The 22,240-nt window shown below is 45.2% G+C and overlaps 1 protein-coding gene across 3 annotated transcripts in view; it reads right to left on the bottom strand.

Annotated features, from left to right (window-relative positions):
* Positions 1-22,240, bottom strand: part of NEDD4L (NEDD4 like E3 ubiquitin protein ligase) — a 381,755-nt gene that overhangs the window by 254,916 nt on the left and 104,599 nt on the right. For all 3 annotated transcript variants that reach the window (XM_061400317.1, XM_061400318.1, XM_061400319.1), the window contains exon 2: positions 3,096-3,169. In XM_061400317.1, coding sequence (XP_061256301.1) covers positions 3,096-3,169 — 74 coding nt within the window. The remainder of the gene's footprint in view (positions 1-3,095; positions 3,170-22,240) is intronic.

The raw sequence follows: 22,240 nt of genomic DNA, 5'->3' as shown, positions 1-22,240 counted from the left end.
GAGAGGAGGAGAGGGAAGGAGGGGGGCAGGCAGGTGTGTGCGGAACTCACTGAACTGAGACAGGGAAGGCAGAACCGGATTCAGAGCTTCTGACTCATTTTCTGGAACCCAGTCTGTGAAGCCGCGACACTGCTTCTTTCCACTGAACGTCTTGAGGTATTATCTGTAACTCCTCTCTAATCTGTCCCCGAGAAATGATCCCTTCTCTTCTCGTATAAATGATAACAATTCAAGGCTCAGCTCTGCTTGGCTGTTATAAGATTTGGAGCTCAATTCCGCTCCAATTTTAACCTCAGATCTTCTGAACAGGCTGAAAAACATAATCTGAATCCATTTCAATTTTTTTTTTTTTTATGAAGAGTTTTGGATAAAACAAAACGAAAATGAATTTAAGGAAAAGTGACTAAAATTTTCCAAATCCAGCTCCTTCCTTCCAAACCCTAACATTTGATGCAGAGTCAGCGAGAACGATAGGCATTTTTTTTTTTTTTTGACATAAAACACAATCTACTCGTCAGTGTGCAAATGCGGAACGTGAAAAGCCAACCGGCCCAGTTCTGTTCTTGATGCTGGTGCCTGTTAAGTAGTAGAAGAAAGATACTGAAAAGAAGCCTCTGTCTCCAATAAATGTCTCGTTTAGTAAGAGGGAAGTGAAGCGTTAGAGCATTGGTTCAGGCGCTTGGTGACCCCCTCAGGGGCTTCGCAGTCACATGAGGAAGAAGCTGCAGGTGGATGCGTCTCCCCGCCCAGCACCTGGAGCTCAGGCTGGCGGCAGCGCCCCAGAGTGCGTCGTTTCCTGGAGAGACGACTCAGAAAGCTAACCCTCCGTCAGTCATCTGGGCATGCTGAAGCATGAGAGATTTTTAAAAAAATATTTCCCCGATATTGAATGTGCATCAATTTTACTTATTTATAGGCGATACTGCAGCATCAGTTTCAGGGCCCCACAATAAAGCAAATATCATCATACACTGAGCCACACAAACTCGGGCTTCCCATGACATATCACACAGTTACTTTTAGTCTATTAGATGTGCAATAGTTATAAATAGTCCATATATTAGTTATTTATAGTCTGTTGGATGTGCAATAGCATTCTTTTTGTAAAAAGTGTAAGTACCTTAATTTAAAAATACGTTCTTGCTTAAAAAATAACGTCAACCATCGTCTGACAACACAGTTACCACAAACCTTCCATTTGTTTAAAAAAAAAAAAAAAACAGTACTCTGCTGCTGCTAAGTGGCTTCAGTCGTGTCTGACTCTGTGCGACCCCACAGACTGCAGCCCACCAGGCTCCCCTGTCCCTGGGATTCTCTAGGCAAGAACACTAGAGTGGGTGGCCATTTCCTTCTCCGATGCATGAAGGTGAAAAGTAAAAGTGAAGTCGCTCAGTCCTGTCCGACCCTGAGCGACCCCATGGACTGCAGTGCAATAAAGTGAGATATGCCTGGATTTCTCGTTGGTCATTTCGCCAGGTGCAAGTCATTAGTAACTTAGTGATTTCTTTGCTAAATAAAACTCAAAGCAGGCATGGTGCGACTTCCATGGGGATCCAGTGGCTAAGCTCCATGCTCCCAGTGTGGGCGCCCTGGGTTTGATCCCTGTTCAGGGAACTAGATTCCACATGCCACAATTTAAAGAGTTCTCATGCCGCAACTAAAGGCCCCACACTGCAACTGAAAAAAGATCCTGCATTCTGCAACCAAGACCCAGAGCAGCCTAATAAACAAGTATTGGAGGAAAAAAACCAGGCCTGGTAACAGCACAGCATATAAAAGAGGTCTGACCAACGGCAGTCAGGGGCTTCAGTGGGGTGTGGGAGGACGAGCTGAGCTGGACAGAATGAGCCTCGTCACGCAGCATCTCCAGGGTCAAGCTGAGGCCCTGAGGCCAGAGCATCACCACGGGCCACCATCCTGGGGACACAGACGATGAGCCAGGGTTTCGACGAGGTGATTCCAGCAGCCAGCATGGCCCTCGTGGTTCAACCCCATGGGGTACCCAATGTGAAGAGGGTGTCCTGAGAGGGGGCCAGCGATCTGTTTCAGCACCACTGGCATATGTGGCAGGCCACTGGCAGCCCTTCAGGATTTAAGAATTAACCTTTCCTGTTTCCATTAAACAGGGAAGATAAATTAGATCAACTTCTGCTATAGGCCAAAAGTTCAAAAGGGCTTTCTTCTCTGAAATCTGGTTCAAATTCTAGCTCCCAGCAGCTCTAATCCTTACTCTGCTCCCAGGTCTTACAACTTATGGCAACACACTGTCAAGAGTCAATAGGGCTGACTGAAAAATACAGGAATACCAGGTGCAACACCCAAATTAAAAAGCTGAAACACCCCAAATGATTAGGCTGCCAGTGCTTCTGTAAATGCCACTGCTGCTGCTGCTAAGTCGCTTCAGTCGTGTCCAACTCTGTGCGACCCCACAAACGCAGCCCACCAGGCTCCCGCGTCCCTGGGATTCTCCAGGTAAGAACACTGGAGTGGGTTGCCATTTCCTTCTCCAATGCATGAAAGTGAAAAGTGAAAGTGAAGTCGCTCAGTCGTGTCTGACTCTTAGCGACCCCATGGACTGCAGCCCGCCAGGCTCTCTGTCCATGGGATTTTCCAGGCGAGAGTACTGGAGTCGTGTGCCATTGGAATCACCAAATCTCTTAATTCCAAAATTACACATGTCAAAAACTACCCAGTTCTCCCAGGAACAAAATGATCCTTTGTTTCCCTCAGCTAGAGTTGATTAAAAAAAGCACACACACACACACCAACAGGAATATATTAAAATGAACACAAACATATTCTCAAACTTATTTTTCTGCTGCAGAAAAACAGAAACATCTGAATCTAATTGCCTCATTAAACCCATGGGAAGGCCAAGCCAGCCCAGCTGAGACAAGGTCTATACCCCTGCAAGAATGTGGGCCCTGAACCAGTTGCATCTGCATCGCCTACTCAGTCAGAAACTGGTGGAAGGGGGCAGCAATCTCTGCTTTAAGAAGCCGCCCCCCTCCCTCCGGGTGATTCCCATGGATGCCTGAATTCGAAAAGTTTTTGCTTAAACTCCAGAAACCTACACAACAACAAAGCAGACATACCTGGCTCCGAAGATGTCCTTCTTGGCGAGATCAATTCCAGAAACAACCTTCACTCTGAGAATACGCGACTCTCCCTGTTGGAGAGGGGGAAAAAATAGATTAAAAAACAGACTTTTGATCCATCGTTTTCTTACCCAATACACAAAGTCAATGATTCCTCTTCGGTCTAGTGGTGGGATCTGGAACAAAGCAATGGGTGATCGATCCTTCCTTAGACTAAATTCCAAAGGCAATATTCCTGTTCTGAAATCCTACAACCCTTAGGATATACTGCAAAGACTGAATAAGCAAGTGGATGTCCTACAACCCTCGACATTTAGAGCAACCAAGTTAATTAAGCACAAGTTTAATTCAAACTAGGTCATGCAGATCAATTATTTCTACCATTGATAGGAAATATTTCCCAGCTGTAGCAGGAACACAGCCGCACACATGAGACCACTGAGATGATGCCCAAGTGCAACAAGATCCCATAAATTCCATAAATAATTCCTCATTTGAAGTTAATATACATGTGTGTGAGGGCCGAGAGAGGAATTTCACATGGTAAAAATCTCTTCTCAAAATTACAGTTTCAAAATGTCAGTGCTGGCAAGCAAAAATAATGTCTCGTGCCAGTAAAAAAAAAAAAAGAGAAAAAAAAGGCATCACCCCAAATGGAAATGACCCCAAACCATCTCAGAAGCCATTCATTCATTCATCTGCCCGCTTATTCATTCATTCCAATGTTTTCTAAGCAGCTCCGAGGCAGTGCGCATGGAGCTTGGACTTGAAAGTGCTGATGGTCCATTGAGAGGGATGCGCAAAGCGATAGCACAGGCCCACGCGGTGGTGCCATGGTGGGAGAAGGGCTAGTCTGTGGCTAAGGCATTCGGGACAGACGAGACGGCTTACAGGGAGCGGAAGACAGAAACCCAGGGTGACTCTCAGGTTCCGGTTTCAGTCACTAAGTCTTAACATAAATCAAAACAGAGGATTCAGTTGGATTCCAGGTGCCATATGAAACAACCAGATGGGGCGGGGGGGAGATGACTAAATAGATAAATAGGAGAGACACCTAGTCTTGGCTAGATACTTGGGAGTTTTCAGTGTAGAGTTGACAGGTAGAGCTCAAGATGTGTGAGAAGTTATCCAAGAAGAGTGAGAACAAAAAATAGCTCTGGATGGAGCCCCACGTGCAGAGGGGCAAGAGAGAAGTAATCCGAAATTTGTCTACCCAATGTGTTTAGAGAAGACATAGGTGAGGGAAAGAAACCCTTGAGTGACCTGTAGGGTCTGTCATGTCAAAGGAGATGAAGGCAGGGTGAAACAAAATACGGGAAAAGGGTGCTGAACCCTTGTCCACTAGCCGCTCAGATCAAGGACACATACGTGCAATTGAACACATTTGAGAACCTTTCCCTTCCAGGATTCTTTACCCCTCCAACTGTCACTCCGAACAGAAGGCTGCTCACATGCAAACACAACAAGGGACACAAACATGTGTGTCTTATTCCCTTTCCAGAGGCCTGCAGTCAAGCCGGACAGGATTTCACGCTTTCCAGCCTGCGTGAAGGGCTTCCCTGGTGGCTCAGAGGCAAAGCGTCTGCCTGTAATGCAGAAGACCTGGGTTTGATCCATGGGTCAGGAAGATCCCCTGGAGGAGGAAATGGCAACCCACTCCAGTATTCTTGCCTGGAAAATTCATGGACAGAGGAGCCTGGCAGGCTACAGTCCATGGGATCGTAAAGAGTCGGACACGACTGAGCAACGTCACTTCACTTCAGCCTTCACGAAAGGATTCAACCAGGTCAGAGATAACTAAAACAGGGCCATACTACCGGACCTACTAAAGCTCCCAAGGTTACACAGCCTTCTCTTGGTCCTTGAAGCAGGTGCTGAGCACGCTTCCCTTTCTCTTACACAGTCAGGTCACCACCAATCATCAGGGATTCCTTCTTAGCATGTTCTCTAGGCTAAGGCTTTCCATTTCTCACAGCAAGCTGTACCTGTAGCCATCATTTGACAGGTCCTCTGGCCAGCTCAGATGGTAAAGAATCTGCCTGCAGTGCGAGAGATCCAGGTTTGATCCTTGGGTTGGGAAGATCTGCTGAAGAAGGGAATGGCTACCCACTCCAGTATCCTTGGGGCTTCCCTGGTGGCTCAGACGGTAAAAAAAAGAATCTGCCTGGAATGTGGAAGACCTGGGTTCAATCCCTGGGTTTGGAAGATCCCCTAGAGGAGGGCATGGCAACCCACCTCAGTATTCCTGCCTGGAGAATCTCATGGACAGAAGAGCCTGGCAGGCTACAGTCCACGGGGTTACAAAAAGTTGGACATGACTAAGCAACTTTCTTCATTTTCTGGCCTACTCAGCTCAAGTAATGCCACAGTTTAAGTATCTTTTACACGTGGATCAAACTTTGGCAACACACCTGTGGAGAGTTCCTGGTACACCTGGGAGAGTTTATGACCCACTTATAATACCTGTGGGCTTCCCGGTGGCTCAGTGGTGAAGAACCTGCCTGCCAATACATGAGATGTAGGTTCGGTCCCTGGGTCAGGAAGGTCCCCTGGAGAAGGAAATGGTAACCCACGACAGTATTCTTACCTGGAAAATCCCATGGACAGAGGAGCCTAGCGCCCTACAGTCCATGGGGTCACAGAGAGTCAGACATGACCAAGCACTCATGCACACACAAGTACCCATAGCATACCAGTTGAGAACCACAGGTTAAAATGAAATCCTCTTTTGCCAGGCAAAGAGGTTAAGACTCTACTTGGGGGAATAAGGAACCATTCAGAAGAAGAAATGAGGACAAGGAGATGAACATATTTTTTCTATCACCTTGCCTCCCCGTTTCAACTCTGCCATCCTCTACCAATAACAGATCCTGCAAATCAGCAATTCTCCCCGACACCACTGTGCACAGAAGGGATGTTGGCTGGAACCCCCAGAGGATGGATACCATTAAAGGAAAGCACTTCATCTCCAGGCTGGTCCTGGATGCTGGCTGAAGCAGATGTGTGATGTAGCAGCAGGAAGGTAAAAGGACCTGTGAGAAGCGGGGAGGAGGAGGAAGGGTCTGCAAAGCAGTAACTCCTTCCAAAGACCAACTCAGAGCAGCCCAGCTAGTTATGCACTTGTGGCTGATGTGGGGGTGACAAAGAAGGGAGGGCGTGATGGAAACCGAGATACAGTCAGTCCAGGCACAGAGGAGAAGACAAGGGTTCTGGTTAGAAATGCCCTGTTGCACATCCTTTGGGGTTTTGAAAATCCTGGACAGAGTCCTGGACTTTCTACCAACTCCATAGGGGGTTCAATGGAACCTTGACTGGGTTCTAAGGAATAAGATGAGCCCTGCTAACAGCAGTGCCCTTGGGTTTAACATTGGGTGGATGTTCTTACACTGGACAGACCTTCTCTGCAAAAACATACATTTTAAAAATCAGAGAACATATCTACAAATAAATGAATAAAAATAAGTTTAAATTAATGGATACTTAGAATTTTTTTATGAAAACTGATGTATTAATTCAATAAGCTTGAACAACTGTTCTAAGATTTAGGGATACAGCCATGAAGACAGACAGAACCTCTACCCCACCCTGCCCACATTTTAGTGCTGAGAGTGTGCTCAACCACATGGAGAAACAAATCCAGAGGCTCTGAACACATTAAACTTTTGTACCTACACTGATTCAGTAAACAAATTCTCACCTAGGAATCAATCCTAAGAAAATAAACACGGATACATGTACCAAAATCCAAAAAAAAACTAGATAAGTCATCAAAGCATTTATGTAAAAGACACAAAAGTAGACATTTAAATATTCATGGCAATTCCACGCAGTGGGCTATAGTACTGTCATTAAAAATGTGTGCACTCTGTCAGGATCTTCATTCATCCCACAAGTTTGTATTAAGCAGCCACAGCTGCGGGACTCATTACCTCGGGATAGAGATGCGACAAACTAAAGCTCCCCCCACTTAAAGTAACCCACAGTCTAGCGAACAGAGAGGTGGGGTACAAGCAAATCCAAACAAACAAGCCAGATGATATCTAATGGTGGTGACTGCTCGACTGCAATAGCACAGTCGGGAAAAAAAAAGCAACCACGAGGAGGGAGGGAGGGAGGAGATCTACGCCTGGTAGCTGGAGAGGTGACATCTGAGCTGAAAGCTGAAGAAGACAGCAGGTGCTGGGCTGTGGGGGGCTCAGGCAGAGATGCTGGCAGCTCCCATCGCCGCAGAGGACAAGTCCAAGGGGAGAGGCTGTGGGGGCGGGGGCAGCATGGCCGGCGGGGTCAGAGTGCGGTGGGCCAGCCTCGTGGGGGTGGGGGGCATAACTGCAACCATCTTTGGAAAGTTTCAAGCAGGACAGTGACAACATTTGACTTCAGTTTTTAAAAGACCCCTTCGGTTGCTGGGGGACAGTCACTTCAGGGGACCAAGACCAGGAGCGGGGAGACCAATTACAAGGAGATCTGGAAAGAGAGGGTGGGGTTTCACATACGGTGGAGATGGAGAGGGGACCAGATTTTGCCCACAAAATCATGTTCAAAATAAACTATTTGTTTTTTCTTTTTTTTTTTAAGAAAGTTACAAAACGGTTTATACAACTGAGTTAGAGACCAGCACGTTGTTGAACAGGCTGTTCCCCCTTTCGACTAGGACTGGCAAGGAGACTACATTTCCCAGCACACCTTGCAGTTGGGTGCGGTAATGCGACCAAGTTCTGGCCAATGAGACGTGGGCAGAAATGCTGGCTGCATTTTCCAGACAAGGTCGGTAAGACCCTCCCGCTCACCCACCTCCAATCTTGTCCCCCTTCCCCTGCCCAACAGAAAATTCTGAAGGCCAAGAAGGCGGCGCATCTCCCGCCTCACTCTGCCCCTTCCACCTTCACCTACCGACCCTTCCCAGGCAGTGAAGTGCAAACAGACTTGCAGAGCTTACTCTCACTGAAAGCTGCAGGTTGCTTTAGCTTTTAACCTGCCTTCACAATACAGTTGCATTTTAAAATAAATATCAACTATATATTCAGGCACACGCAAAGCCCTAGAAAGGGTGATGATAAGAATGATCATCTCTGGATAATGGATAACTTCTTTTTGCTTATTTGCATTTTTTTCCTTTTAAAACATTAAATATTTTTGTTGGGAAACTACATTTATGTAGAAACTTCAGAAAATACGAAAGGGGGAAGAACAGAAAATTTAAAATCACAGGCATAGGAATACAGGTTTCCATATTTTTGAAATGAAGAAACCTTTTGTCCCAAGAACACACAGCTACATGTTGTATTTTAGCTAACTCGCAAAGGCACAGAGGTGTCTATTTGGAGGACAAGAATAGAGTTCTCATGTAATATGGAGTCAACAGCTGGGAGATAAAAGGGGAGAGGGCCTTTATTGAGCGCTTCCTATTTACAAGCTGTGGTTGCAGGAAATTTCACTTCACCCTGAAGGTTAGGAGCGGGAGAGCAGGAAAGAAAATGCTACTCTTAAAAAAAATAGTTTCTGGATTAAAGATCTAAATGTAAGATCAGAAACTATAAAACTCCTAGAGGAGAACATAGGAATGCAAACTAGTACAGCCACTATGGAGAACAATGTGGAGATTCCTTAAAAAACTGGAAATAGAACTGCCTTATGATCCAGCAATCCCACTGCTGGGCATATACATTGAGGAAACCAGAATTGAAAGAGACACGTGTACCCCAATGTTCATTGCAGCACTGTATATAATAGCCAGGACCTGGAAGCAACCTAGATGTCCATCAGCAGATGAATGGATAAGAAAGCTGTGGTACATATACACAATGGAGTATTACTCAGCCATTAAAAAGAATACATTTGAATCAGTTCTAATGAGGTGGATGAAACTGGGGCCTATTATACAGAGTGAAGTAAGCCAGAAAGAAAAACACCAATACAGTATACTAACGCATATATATGGAATTTAGAAAGATGGTAGCAATAACCCTGTATACAAGACAGCAAAAGAGACACTGATATATAGAACAGTCTTTTGGACTCTGTGGGAGAGGGAGAGGGTGGGATGATTTGGGAGAATGGCATTGAAATATGTATAATATCATATATGAAACAAGTCGCTAGTCCAGGTTCGATGCACGATACCGGATGCTTGGGGCTGGTGCACTGGGACGACCCAGAGGGATGGTATGGGGAGGGAGGAGGGAGGAGGGTTCAGGATGGGGAACACATGTATACCTGTGGCAGATTCATTTTGATATGTGGCAAAACCAATACAATACTGTAAAGTTAAATAAAATAAAGTAAAAAAAGTAATAATAAAAAAAAAGGTTTTTACACACAGGTTTCAGACATTCAGTAAAAACTTCTTATCTTTGCTTCCTCTCAATAACAAGGTTGCACACCATAAGATAAGCAGCCATCACCACTCTGCAAGGAAACACATGACCAGGTATATGACTCATTTATCAGATGCAGTGGGCCCCACGCTGAGCAGCTACACTCTCTGAAGCATTTTATTACTTTCATAAAATCTATGCATGACATTTTAGTCCCTGGTTATGACTCCCCAGAATCAAATATTTAACTAAGTTGGATTATGACAATGAAAATATTATCTGGAGATGGATTGTATGAGGCAGAGAAGAAGTGAGGCCAGATAACCCAGGCTATCCCGACTTTGAGGGTTCCTCCCATTCTATTAATCAACTGTCCTGCATTGTTATTTGGTAACAAGGATTCTCTGCATTTGACATGTATTTCTCCTTCCTACTTAATTTTCTAATTCTTCATCGAGATATTAAACAAGGCGCTCAAACCATAAAATGGATGGTATTCTGAAGGCTCATTTTGTAAGTCAGTTGTTTACAATTCAGTTCAGTTCAGTCGCTCAGGCATGTCCAACTCTTTGTGACCCCATGAACCGCAGCACACCAGGCTTCCCTGTCCATCACCAACTCCCAGAGTTTACCCAAACTTAGGTCCATTGAGTCAGTGATGCCATCCAACCATCTCATTCTGTTGCCCCCTTCTCCTCCTGCCTTCAATCTTTCCCAGCATCAGGGTCTTTTCAAATGAGTCAGCTTTTCGCATCAGGTGGCCAAAGTACTGGAGTTTCAGCTTCAGCATAAGTCCTTCCAATGAACACTCAGGACTGATCTCCTTTAGGATGGACTGGTTGGATCTCCTTGCAGTCCAGGGAACTCTCAAGAGTCTTCTCCAGCACCACAGTTCAAAAGCATCAATTCTTCAGGGCTCAGCTTTCTTTATAGTCCAACTCTCACATCCATACATGACTACTGGAAAAACCATAGCTTTGACTGGACAGACCTTTGTTGGCAAAGTAATGTCTCTGCTTTTTAATATACTGTCTAAGTTGGTCATAACTTTCCTTCCAAGGAGTAAGCGTCTTTTAATTTCATGGCTGCAGTCACCATCTGCAGTGATTTTGGAGCCAAAAAAAATAAAGTCAGCCACTGTTTCCACTGTCTCCCCATCTATTTGCCATGAACGACGCAGTAGCCTGCTCATATAAACTGTGTGTAAACAGTGACCAGATCCCAACGCCCACCCACAAAACCTCTTAAATACAGCATCTATCAAAGTGCTTCCTTTGGTAAAAATAAATCTCAAGTCCAACTCAACACAAGACACTAGAATTGACCTTTTCTCCATGAATCTGCCTTGAGAAGGTGAACTTTAATCCTTTATTTCCGATTATATTTTATTCCCAATTCTTAACAATGGCAAAGGATTCCCACCCCAAAAAGGTGGTATCTGGGTTGCGAAATAGTGGTCTTACTCCACAGGGATCCACTGTGACCCCACATATCATACACACCAGCTGTCCATGTGGACAAGGAAGTCTGGCGCCAGGGCACCTCTTAATTGTTCTCCCCTAAATGAGTTTATGTCTTTACCTTCCATATTCTACAGTATATTTGTAGTTCTAGTTATTATTAACACTTGCAGTAAACACTCTAGATTAAAAGAGATAATTGATAATTTGTATCTAAATTAATTTATGTCTTTACCTTCCATATTCTACAGTGTATTTATAGTTCTAGTTATTATCTAGTTATTATTAACACTTGCAGTAAACACTCTAGATTAAAAGAGATAATTGATAATTTTGTGCCGCTCAAGTATCTAAGTTATATATACATCAACTAACTTTAATTGCCTTAAAAAAATAAGACAACATGTGGGAAGTGTCCACATAGTGCCTGATACCCGGAAGATACCATTCATCTCTCCATTCCCACCTGGCTCTTGCCCCAACTAGGAGACAAGATCGTGTTCCAGATGTTTTTGAAAATCCTGCACCGGCCCATCACCCCACATTCTCATCATCGCCAACTCTTGCTATATCCTATCCTCTCTACCTCCTTTCTCCCCTTTCTACCCCAATTCCTGTCCCCTAAACCTGTGCCCCTATTCACTCTCTTGAGGGGTTCCCTGATCTCACAACACTGGTAACTTTTCTCTCTCTCTCCCTGTGCATTCTCCACTTTGACCTAATGACACACTCAACAACAACGATGTGTTGAGTGATTCATCTTCAAGGCATTTTGCTAGCAGAAAGGAGGAGCACAAAACTGAGCAAGACGGTCTTCTCTGCTGCTCGGGGCCTAGCAGTCAACTGTGGAGGTTAGACACACACACACCTGAAATACGCCTAGGATACAGGGCTTACACAGAGGAAGAGATGTGTGTGATGAGAACAAAGATGGAGGACGGAAAACAAGAGCAGCTCAACACCAAGACTACACGTCCAGCTCAAGCTCACGTGATAAAGATGACAGCAAACAGCCCCGGCCCACAAGACTATCCGCGGTAGCTGTTCACCAGTGTCAGACTGACACATAATATATGAAACAAGCGAAGTCCCAAGGATATCAGTTGTGGAAAAAGCTGCAGAAACACTGGATCCTGCACAATCTAAATTCCTTAACTTCTACTAGATTACAGCCATTCTTCTACCCAACAAATAGGAAAAAGTGAAAAGGATGACCCTCCAGAGCAGCATCAATGTGAACGCACAAGGTGACTGACTTTCAGAAATTATGTTGTGTGGCTTTAAAACAGGTTCACAAATTCTTGAAATTCCTTGAAGAGGGAGGGCTTCATTTCTCTCCCTGGCAAGGGGTTGGACTTAGCCACGTCTTTCTAATAAGACCATGGGGGAGGTAACAGTGTGTAACTTTGAAGATTGTGTCATAAAAAGCACTGTGGCTCACTCTCTCTCTGAGATCATTCATTCGGGGGAAACCAGACACTGCCATGCGGGGAGGACTCTCAAGAAGCCTGAGGAGAAGAGAGGTCCCTGCAGAGAGGAACGGAGGGCTCCTGCCGACAGCCACGTGGATGAACCTTCTTGGAAGGGGGTCCTCCAGCCCCAGTTAAGCCCTGTGATGACAGCCCTCCTGGCTGACATCATGACTGCAACCTCATGACAGATCTTATATGCCAGCAAGGCATGAGTCAGAGGCACCCAGCTAAGCCATTTTTGATCTCTGGATACACAGAAACTAATAATCCTTATTGTTTCACGATGCTAAATTTGGGGATAATCTGTTACACAGCAATAGAGAATTAACACGCAGGGAGAATCCCATGCAACAATGGGCGTCTGATTTATCTCCTTGCTAAACTGAGATTTTCCAGTAATTGGGACAATGTCTCAACACAAGAAAAAGACGTAAAGGCTACTGCCGTAAGTCATACATCGCTGTTGCCTTTTTTTTCTTGTTAGACAGTCATATTTTCAACCAAACCTCACGGCTGCCCTGTCTAATATGGCTGCCACTAGCTATAAAAAGCTATTTTAAATGTAATTAAAATCAGTTAGAATCCAGTTTCTTGGCGACAGTAGCCACATTTTAAGTGCTCAACAGTCCCATATGCCTAGTGGCTACTGTACTGGACAGCACAGAGAACGTTTCCATAATCACAGAAAGTTCTACAGGACGGTGCTGCCCTAAGGGCACCAATACAGGGCAAGAAGGGAGCAGCATCTGAATAACGTCCTGTGGCGGGAAGATAGGAAAGAAGGATGGGAGGGAGGGAGGGGCCGCTATTCTTACCCTAATTACAGCTTAGAACACAGCAGAAGAGTTAAACTATGGGACCCAGCTATCTGGAAGTGAGAGAGGCATTATGGTCATCACACGTTCCAGGGTCAAGGTCTCTTTTGAAAGATGAAAGACCAGCACGCAAATTACATGCTTATCAATTAAGAGCTATGAAGACTAATAAAGCAAATACTATGGAGTACAGCACGGTCTTTCTGCATCGAGACATTTTAAAAACCGTTATATATGTAGAGGCATAGCAGCGACGGTGATTTCACAGCCAGTGTCATGAAGATCTGGGAGTTTTAGCTGATGAGGCCAGAATCATAGCAAGGTTGCAAGTCTTGCAAAATAGTCATAGAAAATGCATTTGGGAGGCAAGAAAAGAGGTAGAACTTCAACAGGGCTTCTCGGTCCCTTTAAGGGAAGTATGGACACCCTGGAACACAGAGACAAAAGGCTGGTTGGGACTGAAAACAGTGGGTGGAGTCGGGGTGGCCGACCACCCTAGAGGGAGCCAGACCAGGTCCCAAGGATGCCCTGCAGGCGAAGGAGATGGCAAGATGGGAGGAAAGTCTGGAAACAGTTACATTTGGGCAGACTGGCTGCAACCATATCACCTGCTCCAGAAAAGCAACGTTGTAGCAGAAGACAAACTGCCCTAGAATTGTATTCGAGCACGCATATGATTTCTGTCACTTCTTGAAGCCAGTTCTGCATGGCCTGATAAATGCAGGTCTGTCTCAGGCTCTCCTTTCCACCCTCTCACCAAATGCTGTTTTGACTATTATGCCCTTTGTTTCATTTGGTGACAGCACTGGATGTCTGTGACTTCTGGCATTTCCAGTGGTCACCCCAAGTTCCTTTATCGTCATCACTATTGCACATCGTTTCACCTGGAAAATCCATCCCTGAACAAGAGATGAGGGAGCAGATGGCCTCAGGGGTCACTGCTAGGCTGAGGAGTCAGCAGCAGTGGGCGGCAGCCAAGGTCAGGGACAGGCCTACTGACATGTGTGTTTCCATGGGCCTCGCAGCTCGCATGACTCAAATGCACACCTCAGCAAGAATGCAAACTTGTGGATAGGTTTTTACACTGGCTCTCAGTTAGAAATGTTAAATCCTCAAATGCCAAGAATCCACAGTAATTCAGTGATGACAGCGGGGAGGCGAGGAAGGTGTCCGTGAACAGCATCCATGGGATGAAGGTGCTGGCGAGAGTCCCACTTAAAGGATGCAGTCACTCTCCTCCACTAATTAAAAATTCTCTTTTTACCAGAAAGACTTGGTAAAACTCCATGTAAAAGGTCTTCAAAGAATCCAGTTATCAATGGTCTTTTTGTTCCAAACTTAATCATAAGACAGGAAACATTTTTAAATTCCTTCCAGATTGCTAAGAGAAGAATTATCTTGTGGTTCTAGTTCTAAAAATGATAATAAACAATTGCACTTTGCTGAAAGCCAAAACTCATAGCTCCAAATCTAAAATTATATATATAATATACATATTTGTATTAAAAAAAAAAAAAAAGAAGGCTGAGTGCCGAAGAATTGATGCTTTTGAACCGTGGTGTTAGAGAAGACTCTTGAGAGTCCTTTGGACTACAAGGAGATCAAACCAGTCAATCCTAAAGGAAATCAACCCTGAATATTCACTGGAAGGACTGGTGCTGAAGCTCCAATACTTTGGGCGCCTGATGTGAAGAACCGACTCACTAGAAAAGACCCTGATGCTGGGAAAGACTGAAGGCAGGAGAAGGGGACGACCAAGGATGAGATGGTTGGATGGCGTCACAAACTCAATGGAATGAGTCTGAGCAAGCTCCAGGAGGTGGTGAAGACAGGGAAACCTGGCATGCTGCAGTCCATGGGGTCTCAGAAAGTCGGACATGACTGAGCAACTGAACAACACAATACACATATTTTTAAAATAACTCTATACACTTTTTCTGGCTGCACCACATGGCTTGCAAGATCTTAGCTCCCCAATCAGATATTGAACTTGCAATCTCGGCAGTGAGGGCATGAAGTCTAACCCGTGGACCACCAGCAAATTCCCTAAAGTTCTCTATTTTTCATGGTAGTCATACCTGACCTCTCACAATAAAGTCTGGATTTCTGCGTGGAGTGTGTAGCTTGGCCAGGAGGAACTGGCAGAAGGTTTGGATTTCGGGAGGCAGAGACTCCCAAGAATCCCCAAGAAGACAATTCCCAGGTGAACCCCATGGCCCCATATCTGACCCTCACCAAGTACAATGGGAAGCAGGACTCATGTCGGAGAGCCCAAGAGCTCCCAGCAACTTGACGAGGGCACATAGGAGCAAAGCTGATTTTAAAAAATCCGGTGTTGCCTGTTAGATTTTATTGTGAAAAAATGGCCTGTTGCGTGGATTTGAAGACACAGGGCTGGTATCTTGACTCTAATTTGTATCTGTTCAACTTGCTTTGCTGTTGTTCAGTTGTTGTGTTTGACTCTTTGAGACCCAATAGACTGCAGCATGCCAGCTTTCCCTGTCCTTCACTAGATCCAGGAGTTTGCTCAGACTCATGTCTATTGAGTCGGTAATGCCATCCAACTATCTCATCCCCCGTTGCCCCTCTTCTCCTCCTGCCTTCAATCTTTCCCAGCATCAGGGTCTTCTCCAATGAGTCAGCTCTTTGCATCAGGTGGTCAAAGCAGTGGAGCTTCAGCTTCAGCATCAGTCCTTCCAATGAATAGAGTTGATTTCCTTTAAGATGGACTGGTTTGATATCCTTTTTTCTCCAGCACCACAGTTTGAAAGCATCAGTTCTTACCTACAATTAGTCAAGTGACCTCGGAGAATAATGAGTGTGACCTCAGAACAAGGGCTTAGTTTGAAGATCCCAACACGGGTTGTGCTCATCTCTGCAACAGGGTGACCCTGCCACTACCTCTGAAGTACTCAAGCTCCAGGACAGGCCTTCAAAGAGCAGCCCAAACAGAAACCCCTCCGGGCTTCTATCTCCTGTGCTCCAGATGGCCCATCTCCACTTCCCTCCCCAGGCTGCCCTGACCACACACAACTCAGAAGGGCGGACAATCAAATTCCAGCTGTGACTCACGGAGATAGCACCCGAATCACTGCCACTGGAACTGTGGATGTTCCCAATCTCTGTGGCCACATACTTGCAGATAATGTCTTGGTTTGGCCCCACAAAGACTTTATTCACTACCAGATAAACCCTCACAAGGTAACTATTCCTAATTCCTAGAGAAGTCTGAAGAGTTTAATAACTGCCCGCTCTTGGGCTACAATTAGAAGCCTTCTTGTGCTAACACTTCCTGACTACATGGAGTCAGCCTGTCTGTGTTGGAAAACAACTAGGAGACCCAGAGTCCCGACACAGAGGAGTGGAGGTGGCAACAAGGAAATCTGGGCTCTGCAAACTGGTTCCACCAAGTCCCCATTCCGTCACAAGAAACTGAAACTTCTGGTCATTTCAGAAATTACAGAATCAGAGACGGGCAAAGTTCCCAGCGTTGAAAGAAGTTATGAATCACATTATAAATTATACAGACTGGGCTGATGGCAGTTCCTCCCTCCGCCAGCTCCACCAATTTGATGCTATTTTTGCTCAGATCTCCTCCTTACTTGTCTTTAGGTGTCAGCTTAAATATCACATTGTCTGAACATGTCCTTCCAGATCTCCAAGACTCGGTAAGTCACCCCTACAATAAGTTCCCACAGGACCTACATTTCTCCTCTCACCATTTTTGTTGCTAGCTTTTTAAAATTAGCTATAACGGCCAATGCCAGGAAAGACTGAAGGCAAAAGGAGAATGGGGCAGCAAGGGATGAGATGGTTAGATGGCATCACTGACTCAGTGGACATGAATATGAGCAAACTCCAGAAGATAGTGGAGGACAGAGGAGCCTGGCGGGCTATAGTCCATAAGGTCACAAAGAGTCAGATATGGCTGAGCAACTGAACAACATCATGGCCAAGGACGATGCTCTTGCAGAGCAGAGGCTAGACAGATCTTGGGAAGTAACAAGAATGGTTCACAGGCAGCCACCCAAGGCCAGAGAGACACTAGGCCAGGACTGTCCTCCTAGACTCTAGCAAAGAGCTGAGTATCCCCCATGTTTCCAGGGGGAATGAATCAGGGATATTTATCTGAAATTCTAGAGTGAATCGCTAAATATTTTCTGGACATTTAGAAAAGAACAATCTCCAGTGGAGGTTTGCAAAGAATATAAGATACATGCACGCTTTTTCCCTTTTCTGAGAAGGCAAAAAGTTCAAGGGCACACTGCATACTAGTGAACATGGACCCTGGCCAGCCTTCAACCAGAACACTCTGTATTCTTCTAGACAAGATGATGACGGGAAGGTGAACTGATGCTAAAGTAAGGGTGGGGCTGAGTTGCATCCTGCTGCTAACTCCTATCCAGAGCCTAATCACTGGAAAAGTCTAGGGGGCCCCCAGGGCTTATGTCAGGGGGCTCTTATGATTAGCTCCACTGTGGGCAACATTGAGCCAGGAAAATTTGGAGGAGGTTACTGACAGCAGGCTAATCCAATTTGCAGCTGATACACACAGCCAGATAAAAGGTCAGAAGATAGGATCAGAATCCAAAAGATTTCATCAGAATGGGTGACGAGGCCAAAGCAGAGGATGGAGTTTTATGGCTGTGAGCGCTATGTGTGCTTAGCTGCTTAAGTCAATGCAGAGCGCAGGATGGAAGAAACAGGATGGGAGAGCATCACAAGTGCAGGTAGGGGGGTCCTGGGGGGCTTATTTTGTCTTCAGTATGACTCACCTCTGGGACAGTGTAAGCCACAAGCATCAGTCCAGGTCCTGAGCAGGGAGCGTCCACACCCTGTGCCCCGGGCCAGCGGTACATGCAAGCCCAAGAGGCATGACTTGACAGAGGTGGTTGCTTAGTTTCTTTTTTTAAGTAAATAGGACAAAATCTATGCGCTAGAACACTGAACAACCGTAAGAATGGGAATACACTCTATGTACAGATTTGAAAATCCAAGATGTGCTCTCACATAAAACGACTAAGTGGAGAACACACAGGTGATGCCATTCTTTACAGAGAAAGGGGACAGAAGACGTGTGTGCGGGTACACACGTGAGCAATGTGTCTGTGTGTCATGAACTCTGCAAGGACATCGGAAAATGGTACCACTGGCTGACTCTGAGGACAGAAATCAGATGGTTAGGGACAGAGGTAAACAGGACAGATACACACACATCTTACTGCACGGCCTTTACGCTTTTAATTTAAAACCACTATATTAACAATGCAAAAAATTGTTTTTAAGTACCCAGGATAGTTAATAAACGAACATCAGAGGAAGACTTACAAACGTTTGACCACCCCCCTTTAAAAAAAAAGGCGGGGGGGCAGATTCTTTCTCAGGAAGGCGGTGAGTTGGCAGAAACCAAGTCCTTGTATTATGAGGCTGCAGAGGACAAGCCCTGACCCCAGGAGTGAAAGCTGCAGGAAGGCAGATGCGCCTGGATGAGGGAGGAACTTCCGGCCATTAATGCTGGTCAGATACGGAGCAGGGGGCCTCCCAAGGCCGACAGCTGGCCAGTTAGTGCCAGAGAGAGAGCGAAGACGGGACCGCTGCCAGAAGGACCACCAGGGAGGAAGCACAGGAAGCAGTCGGTCCCCGGCTTCCCTTCCCAGCTCTGAGATGTGGCTATTTGAGACTGGCATACGGGGGGCCAAAAACTCATCTGAGATTTATGCAAGATCACACACCACCTGAAGCATGTAGATGTATAACTTCTCTAAGACAAAACCCAGGAGTAAGAATTACAGTCTCGTCCACCTCACAGGGAAACACAAGACTGTTGATACATCTGGATGCGTCCTAACTCTCAGCCAGTCTCAAAACATCATGAATGAAAAAACCATTAGAAATGAATGAAGGATTTCCCTGGTGGTCCAGTGGTTAAGAATCACCTTCTAATACAGGGGACACGGGTTCGGTCCCTGATTGGGGAAGATCCCACATGCCACGGAGCAACTAAGCCCTTGCACCACAACTCTTGAGCCTGTGCTCTTGAGCCAGTGCTCCGTAACTAGAGAGCAGCCCCAACTTGCCACCGCAACTAGGAGCCCATGTGCAGCAAGGAAGACCCAGGACAGGCAACAATAAAAAATAAAATTTAAAGAAAAAAGACATGAACTAAGAGCATGTGTAAACAGTATCTTTTTTTTGGGGGGGGGGGGAGGGGTGGGGTCCTGTTTGTTGTTCTTACTCCACAAAGGATTGATAGCAGATATAACTGGCTCTATGTGTCATGTTTAAAATCCCTTTATGAAGAATGGCAATACTTCTTCTACAACAGGCTGGTCTCAGAATCATTCCAAGAATTAACATAGGGGAAAAGCCAGGTAATAGGACAGGAGGTCCCTGGTTCAAGGAGTAGCCAGAGTTAACTTGAATGCTGCAGGAAAAGCTTAACTCAAACAACGAGGAGGAGAAAACTCTCCAGCTGCAAAGGGAGAGTCAAGGCAGATCTTGCCCCGGGAAAAGCTGCCCATAGAACTAGGCTGTCCAGTCTGAAACTCTCTAAGAAGCCACAGGACCCGGTGCCACAAAGTCTGGAGAGCTGCAGGCATCAACCAAGGGATCCTGGAGGGCTACGAGGTTAATGGCGCTTCTGTAACTGTCAGGGCCTAAGGTGATCCCTCCTGCCTTCCTCCCCTTCTACCATCATCTGAGGCTAAAAGCCAGCACCACACTGTGAGGGATGCTCACCTGTAATTTACCTGCGAGGAATCAGGACACCTGAGACAACATCCTCAGGGTCACTGAAGCTTCACTTTTAAAAGGAGACAAGCATGCCGGCTGAACTGATCTCATGTCGGGCAGAACCACTGCTTCTAATAGCTGGGCTTCCTTAAAATGTGCAAATGTGTGTTATCAGATTTCACATTTCAGCTGAGCCTCATTACCCAGCAATGCCACTTTATCACAAGGACATAACTCATACCAGCAACTCATTAATGAGATAGCGACTCTGAAAAATGCTATTTCAGAGCTTATCAGAATTGTGCTAAATTATTTTTTCCAGTTTCCTCCTAAAAATACATAAGATTATTTTTAAATCAGTGCTAACTTTGATTTTTTTTAAAGATATCAAAGTCAAGTTCTCTAGCTTTTTCAAACTACAAAATAATCTCAACTACCACGTGGGTCTGTGCTGTTTCAAAAAAAGAGATAACGAAGTAATGCCAGAACGAAAATCACAAATGCATGTTACTTCCAACACAGCGCTTTCAAAGGAAAAAGAAAATAAGGTTCAGGAAGCTGTTTTTCAGACAGCTGCAGGAGGCTAGGTGGTGTTAGGGTACTGCTGCTACTGCTAAGTCGCTTCAGTCGTGTCCGACTCTGTGCGACCCCACAGACAGCAGCCCACCAGGCTGCCCCGTCCCTGGGATTCTCCAGGCAAGAACACTGGAGTGGGTTGCCATTTCCTTCTCCAATGCATGAAAGTGAAGTTGCTCAGTCGTGTCCGACTCTGTGTGACCCCATGGATTGCCGCCTACCAGGCTCCTCCATCCATGGGATTTTCCAGGCAAGAGTACTGGAGTGGGGTGCCATTGCCTTCTCCAGTTAGGGCGCTAGTTCTCTGGAACACCATGTGAAATACATTTTAAAATATTTATTCCTTTTACAGTAATATTTTATGAAGTTTGATTGCTTTCAAATGGTCCTAATATGGATTTCACATAATATAGGAAGGAAGAAATTTCAGTATGAAGTTCAAACTTGCTTTCATTTGTTTTTCTACCTTCAAATGTACACATTCACGCCTCTCCCTGTATCTGAAGAGCATCGGAAACATAAGCCCTCATAAATATTTGATGGATAGCTGGGTATGGAGAATAATATTTGGCTGTTACACTGGCAGCAGCTTCTGAACATCTGGCAAACTGCAGCTTCCTGGTTCCCAACTGAGAGCTGGGACTCAGCAGGTGTTAAAAGTTAAGAGGTGTGATTGTCACCTGGTTCAGGCCCTGTGGTTTCAACACACAATCCCCCGTTTTCCTCCTCATCCCCAATCCTCGGGCTCAGAAACAGAGTTTTGTCTGAAAGCAGCAGAAGGCTCTAACGAATCCATCAAACAAACAGGCAGGGCTCGCTCTACATGGAAATGAGCTCAGTTTCCATGGAAATGGGTTAGGCGAGGGCCATCGTACAACATTTTCATTTTAGGGAACTTTTCTTGGACTTGAAGCCTTTCTTAAGGCCTGTATCTCACGTCCATTTCTTTCTAACAGTTTTTTTTTTTTTTTTAATTTTTAATTGGATAGTTGCTTTACAATGTTGTGTTAGTTTCTGCTTTACGACAACATGAATCAGCTATCGGTATACATACGTCCCCTCCCTCCCACCCCGTCACAGAGCACAGATTTCATTCATTTGATCGATCTATTTCCATTTGATGCTATTTCTTTCTATACTTGAAATTAATATTTAATTTTAACACCAAGCACCTTGCACTTGGTTTGACAGTCAATATATCACTCACCGAGAGACAGACATCCTGGAATGCAAAGTCAAGCAGGCCTGAGGAAGCATCGCTAGGAACAAAGCTAATGGAGGTGATGGAATTCCACTTGAACTCTTTCAAATCCTAAAAGATGATGCTGTGAAAGTGCTGCACTCAATATGCCAGCAAAGTTGGAAAACTCAGCAGTGGCCATAGGACTGGAAAAGGTCAGTTTTCATTCCAATCCCAAAGAAGGGAAATGCCAAAGAATGCTCAAACTACCACACAATTGCACTCATCTCACATGCTAGCAAAGTAGTGCTCAAAATTCTCCAAGCCAAACTTCAATAGTATGTAAACCATGAACTTCCAGATGTTCAAGCTGGATTTAGAAAAAGCAGAGGAACCAGAGATCAAATTGCCAACATCTATTGGATAAAAGAAAAAGCAAGAGAATTCCAGAAAAACATCTATTTCTCCTTTACTGACTATGCCAAAGCCTTTGACTGTGTGGATCACAATAAACTGTGGAAAATTCTGAAAGAGATGAGAATACCAGACCTCTTGACCTGCCTCTTGAGAAATCTGTATGCAGGTCAAGAAGC

Source organism: Bos javanicus, chromosome 24 (assembly GCF_032452875.1).
Source record: "Bos javanicus breed banteng chromosome 24, ARS-OSU_banteng_1.0, whole genome shotgun sequence".
In the NCBI taxonomy this organism is placed as follows: domain Eukaryota; kingdom Metazoa; phylum Chordata; class Mammalia; order Artiodactyla; family Bovidae; genus Bos; species Bos javanicus.
Note: the sequence above shows the minus strand (reverse complement) of the source record. Positions and strands in the feature narration are given on the sequence as shown.